This window comes from Nycticebus coucang, chromosome 9, assembly GCF_027406575.1.
Source record: "Nycticebus coucang isolate mNycCou1 chromosome 9, mNycCou1.pri, whole genome shotgun sequence".
Classification (NCBI taxonomy): domain Eukaryota; kingdom Metazoa; phylum Chordata; class Mammalia; order Primates; family Lorisidae; genus Nycticebus; species Nycticebus coucang.
Window position 1 is genome coordinate 93,526,814 of NC_069788.1, and position 6,000 is coordinate 93,532,813.

Below are 6,000 nucleotides of genomic sequence, written 5' to 3' on the forward strand. Positions count from 1 at the left end.
AGCTTTGCATCCCTGGGATGAAACCTACTTGATAGTGATATATGATTTTTTTAATGTGTAGCTGTAATCTTTTGCCTAGGATTTTATTGATAATTTTTGCATCTAAGTTCATTAGTGAAACTGGTCTTAAGTTCTCCTTTTTAGTTGGGTCTTTTCCTGGTTTTGGTAACAGGTTCTATGGATATAAGCTCTTCTTTGGAGGTTTGATAGAATTCTGGTGTGAAGCCATCTGGACCACGGCATTTTTTTATTGGGAGATTTTTTATTGTTGCTTCAATCTCAGTTCTTGAAATTGGTCTGTCCAAAGATCTGTTGCTTCTTGGTTAAGTTTAGGGGAGAAGGTGTGATTCCAGATGTTGATCCATTTCCTCCACATTGTTAAATTTCTGGGCATAGAGTTTCTTGTAATACTCAGAGATGATCTCTTGTATCTTGGTGGCATCTATTATTTCCCCTTTATCAAAACCTATACTTTTTGCTATCCTTTTCTCCAAACATGTTTCTCTACCTGTCTCCCTTCTTTTGACAATGGTCCTGCCAAGAAGCCAGATCACCAGAACAGGAGCCGAGGTGCTGCCCTTGATAAACTGCAGCTGCCTTACCTTATGCAGTTGGCATCTGAGTCCTGCAGGTGCAGTCCCCTCCTTGCTGTCCACCCCTTGGGCTCATCATCATTCTTGTCTTCATTTCTCTCCAAAAATCCTACAATACCCTTCCACCTTGTCACACGTCCTCTGACTTACCTGTCCATCTTTCTAGTATCAAAATGTGATTAGGCCTCTTGTCTATTAAAAATCCTTTTGAGGCGGCACCTGTGGCTCGAAGGAGTAGGGCACTGTCCCCATATGCCGGAGGTGGTAGGTTCAAACCCAGCCCCAGCCAAAACTGGAAAAAAAAAAATCCTTTTGGAGAATTTCATTTTAGCTTTAGCTCAAACACCTTAGCCTAGCATTCAGCATTCAAAGTCCTTGTGACCTGACCCCTCCTGCCTCTGCTTCCTTGTCACTCTACCGCTGCCATTGCAGAATATTTGAATTTCTCAGCTCAGTGCCTATAGCTCAGCGGCTAGGGTGCCAGCCACATACACCAGAGCTGGTGGGTTTGAATCCAGCCCAGGCCTGCCAGACAACAATGACAACTGTAACCAAAAAATAGCCAGGCATCATAGTGGGCACCTGTAGTCCCAGCTACTTGGGAGGCTGAGGCAAGAGAATTGCTTAAGCCAAGAGTTTGAGGTTGTTGTGAGCTGTGATGCCACAGCACTCTACCCAGGGTGACAGCTTGAGACTTTGTCTCAAAAAAAAAAAAAAGAATATTTGAATTTCTCAAATGGCCAAGTTTTCTATTCCTCCATGTCTTTAAACTTGCTAGAAGCCCCCTTCTTCATCTAGCCAATTTCTCCTTATCCTCTAGAACTCATCTCCTAGAACCCTTCCAGGATGCCCACATTAGGCTGAGCCCTCCCCTGGGCCTGCTGACACACTGTGCTGTGTATTTTGCTATTGCCCTCGTCCTGATGTTATTAATGTCATAGCTGGGTTTGTCTGTGCATCTCCCAGTACTCCTCTTTGAGTGTCATCTCCCTATTCCTGGTGCCTTACTTCACTCCCTGACTCATGGAATGGGGGCAGTCAATGTTTGGGTCACAAGAGAAGTAGATTTGGTGCTCTTTGTTCACTGGCACCTTACCAAGTCACAGTAGGACTCTTTGTTTTGTGTGGTTATTTTCTTCTGATTGAAAAGCCTACAACCTCCTAGAAATAGGCTGTTGTGACTCTATCATTAGAATCCAATTTTAAATATATGTGAAAATGTGACTATCTTTGTAGGGGGTTGAAGCCTTATATAAACCATTGTGTCACATGAACATACTTGAGATTTATGTCTGAGGTTGTTTTTAAACCATGTTTAAAATGACAAAATCATAAAATAAAAATATTTATTTCCACAGGACTTCTCACAGTTGATCCAAATAAAAGGCTTAAAATGTCTGGCTTGAGATACAGCGAATGGCTTCAAGATGGCAGTCAACTGTCCTCAAATCCTCTGATGACTCCAGACATTCTAGGGTCTTCAGGTGCTGCTGTGCATACCTGTGTGAAAGCAACCTTCCACGTAAGGACCTGTACTCCCCACATGTTGGGTGGTTTGAACAGGCATCATAATCAGATGTTCTTACTCTGTAGCCTCAGAGACAGACGCTTAGTTATACATTTAAAATAATACGAATCTTTATAACTTTAGGTATATTTTTATAAATTGCTCATGACAGAACACTGTATAGACAGACAGTACTTGGGGGACCAAAGTCACTGCAAAATACCCCAAAATACTTATTTTATATTTAGAAAGAGTTTGTGAGATGAGACATTAGTGTGATATTTGAATAGTTGAAAATGTTCAGTTAGTAATGAAAATAGCATGTATAATAGAACATTTTTCTCTCAAATAAACTAAATCATTTTCTTCAAAAACCATAAATTAACACTGGGAACTCAGGCATACATGAGAATAAGTCCATTCATTTCATAGCCATTTGGTGCATAAGACATTCCAGAGACCAAGGGACAGTTCATTGGTGATAAATACAGATTATATATTTGAAAGGCTGAGTCTACATGACAGTAACTATGGATCATGCACATCCATGCCAAGCAGATGCAAGTACATTGAGATAATTAGCATAAGGTACAGGATAAGATGATTTAGGGAGAAATAAAATTACCTGGGAAGGGATTATTTTGAGAAAAGAGAAGGACAGCAGTGCTTTAGCTGCAAAAAAATGGATTAAAGATTAATAAACTAGAAGTGTTGAGGTGGTGGAGAGATTAATTGCAAGAGTTTGTACCAGATGATCCACATCTTCCCAGTGACGTGTGATGCAGGGCTGTCAGGAGGGACTACTGCATTGCCCGAGCCTGTGGCTGACGGGCATAAAGACAGGCTGCCATGAGGAGGATGTTAAGGGACATTGGTAGAGCTGAGCTTCTCTATGTGTATTAAGTGTTCAAGACACACCTAAATGACATCAAATTGGTAGTGGACAGCAAAGACCCATAATGGATCAAGTCTGCTTTTTGTTGGGACTTTGTGATCAGGATTTTAAATGTAAGTCACAGAATCAGTAAAAGTAATGGGGCACAGGGGTTGATATAGATGACGGATGTTCTTCAAGAATATCCAGTCAATCAATGGTTTCTTATTAGGATGTAGCACCAACTTCAAAAAGTTTATTAGAATTAGGATTCCTAGGTTCAGCGCCCGTAGCACAGCGGTTACAGCGTTGGCCACATACACCAAGGCTAGTGGGTTTGAACCCAGCCCTGGCCAACTAAACAACAATGACAGCTGCAACAAAAAATAGCCAGGCATTGTAGCAGGCACCTGTAGTCCCAGCTACTTGGGAGGCTAAGGCAAGAGAATCGCTTAAACCCAAGAGTTTGAGGTTACTGTGAGCTATGTCGCTACAGCACTCTACTGAGGGCGACATAGTGAGACTCTGTCTCTACAAAAAAAAGGAAAGAAAGAAAGAAATAGGACTTCTAGGTGGTGCCTGTGGCTCAAAGGAGTAGGGCACCAGCCCGATGTACCGGAGATGATGGGTTCAAACCCAGTCCTGGCCAAAAACTGCAAAAAAAAAAAAAGAAAGAAAGAAATAGGACTTCTAGACAGCTTAGCTGGTTTCATTTAAACAAAGCCCCACGAAGTCTTTTCCCATGAACATCACTTCCCTGCCAGGAGGTTTGGATATAAAGGCTTTAAGATCTTTCCCCCAACAGCCTGGAGCTACTGCTCCCAGAGGATAATTGTCTTCTGCTCTGGATGTAACGATGTATCTGCTAAGAAAACGTCATTACATCTACCTTTACAGGGGTTCCTTTTTTTTCCCTCCACTAGGCCTTTAATAAATACAAGAGAGAAGGGTTTTGCCTTCAGAACGTCGATAAGGCCCCTTTGGCTAAGAGAAGGAAAATGAAAAAGACGAGCACCAGTACGGAGACCCGCAGCAGTTCGAGTGAGAGTTCTCACTCTTCTTCCTCTCATTCTCACGGTAAAACCACGCCCACCAAGACGCTGCAGCCCGGCAACCCTGCCGACAGCAGTAACCCCGAGACGCTCTTCCAGTTCACAGACTGAGTGACCTGGGACCGGTAGGAATGTGATCAGCGATCCAGCGCACCTTTATTTCCTTCAGCATAGGCTTGAGGCAATGTTTCATGCTTTAAAAAATGTGTCCCGTTGGTCGTCTCATTGGAATCTGCCTCTTGTGGAATTTTTTCAGGAAAACCTGTTTGGTTATCCTTTTCCAAAAAGCACTGGACAGAGAATGTTACTGTGAATGGAGCACACGTTATTCATTTTAGTGACCTAGTTTGATGCCAACAGGACTATTCTTGGAAGAGCAAAGGTTTCTATAAAGTTCATGAGAGTGAGAGCTGAGCTGCTTACAAAAGAAGTCACAGATTTTTCAGATCTCTGCCGCTGAGTTGACTCTTGCTATGATGATACCTTTTGCTTTGTCTTGCGGACAATGTAAGGGTTTTAGACATTTACATCCTTTGAATAGTGATTTATCAGAGAAAAATGCCTGTTTTCAAAAAAGATTCTGTAATGAATTTTATGTGTGGCATATACTTATTTCGTGAGAGAAGATTTTAACTTATTTTTATTTTATGGTTACATCTAATGATAACCTGCTATTATTAATTTTTTTCTTAAAAGTAAAAAACAAGGATAAAAGAACTTAAGGTCCATCCCATCTTCCGTATTTGGGATCCCTCTGAGTTGCATGTTGAGCTACGTATGTTTTTAATTTTGCACTGCTCTTTCCTGGCAATTGGTTTTAATGGTTATTGCAAAATATTAAGGTACATGTCTCTCTGTTTTAAGTAATATTACGCTTTATAAAAGAGTGTGAATACAGCGAACTGTTTTATAAAGTGTACTATTTAAAGCATATGTACTGTATTTTTTGCCATTTTTTTTCTTTACTTTAAATTTGTCCTCACATCCCTCTTCTACTTTGTACGCAAGAAGTAGAGGGGGGCGCGTTGCCTAATGCAGTCAGCTGCTCAGGCACCGACGCGAGGAAGACCTAAAGGGAGACGATGCTGAACACTGTGCTTCGTATTTGTACACTGTGTTGTGCTGCCGTGAGGGATTTCCTCCTGCAGTCACCTAGTATGTACATAATATTTTAGAAACATACCTATGACTTGTTTGGAAATTTTTCTGTTAAATTTTAAATCCAGAAAGCATATTTTATAAACTTATGCAGAGCACTTTTATTGCTCAAAAGTTCTGAGTTCATACAGACAACAAGTGCTATGCGATGAAGACATTTTATTGAAAGATTGCTGCATTTTGAAATACAATTAACTCATTCCCTATGCAAAAAAAATTAGTGATAGGATTTGTATGTGATATTTTCTTTTAAAGCCATCATGTGAAATGTCAGGACTGAGAAAAGTGATTGTTGCTGTGTTTACAGGTAATGCTTAAAAAGGTAATGCCCGACATGTTTATTTTATAGTTTTTGTTAATAATAACCTCTTGAGCATTAGTTTGGAATTTGGACATGGTATTTATTTATTCTTTTCTTGAGATGATAGCAGCATTAATTTCAACCAATTATGAATACTAAAAATATTGCACTCTATGTAATAGTATATTTATTACTAAATCAATGTATATATTAATAGCACAGGCAAAAATGGCAAATATTAAAATATTTTCAAAATATTATCCTGCTCACATTTTTGTCTACAGTGGTTACTGGGAATAATGTTTTGCACTTTTCATTGTCCCACGTGTCTCCATGGTTCTCACTGAGTCGATGATGATTTTGTACCCTAGCATTCTGTCATTACTGGTAATGATAGGGAATTCTGTGTGAATTATTACCAAATTCTCACTAATTCCCAAGATGGGATTCCATCAGACACACATTTATAATAATCAAGAAAATGTTGGCCACGCATGGTGGCTCGTGCCTGTAAT

The 6,000-nt window shown here is 40.1% G+C and overlaps 1 protein-coding gene across 5 annotated transcripts in view; it reads left to right on the top strand.

Annotated features, from left to right (window-relative positions):
* RPS6KA5 (ribosomal protein S6 kinase A5) overlaps positions 1–5,743 on the top strand; it is a 208,092-nt gene extending 202,349 nt beyond the window's left edge. For all 5 annotated transcript variants that reach the window (XM_053603096.1, XM_053603097.1, XM_053603100.1 and 2 more), the window contains 2 exons: positions 1,952–2,115; positions 3,898–5,743. In XM_053603096.1, the coding sequence (XP_053459071.1) occupies positions 1,952–2,115; positions 3,898–4,137 (404 nt within the window). In that variant the 3' untranslated portion in view covers positions 4,138–5,743. The remainder of the gene's footprint in view (positions 1–1,951; positions 2,116–3,897) is intronic.
* Positions 5,744–6,000: the final 257 nt, after the last annotated feature.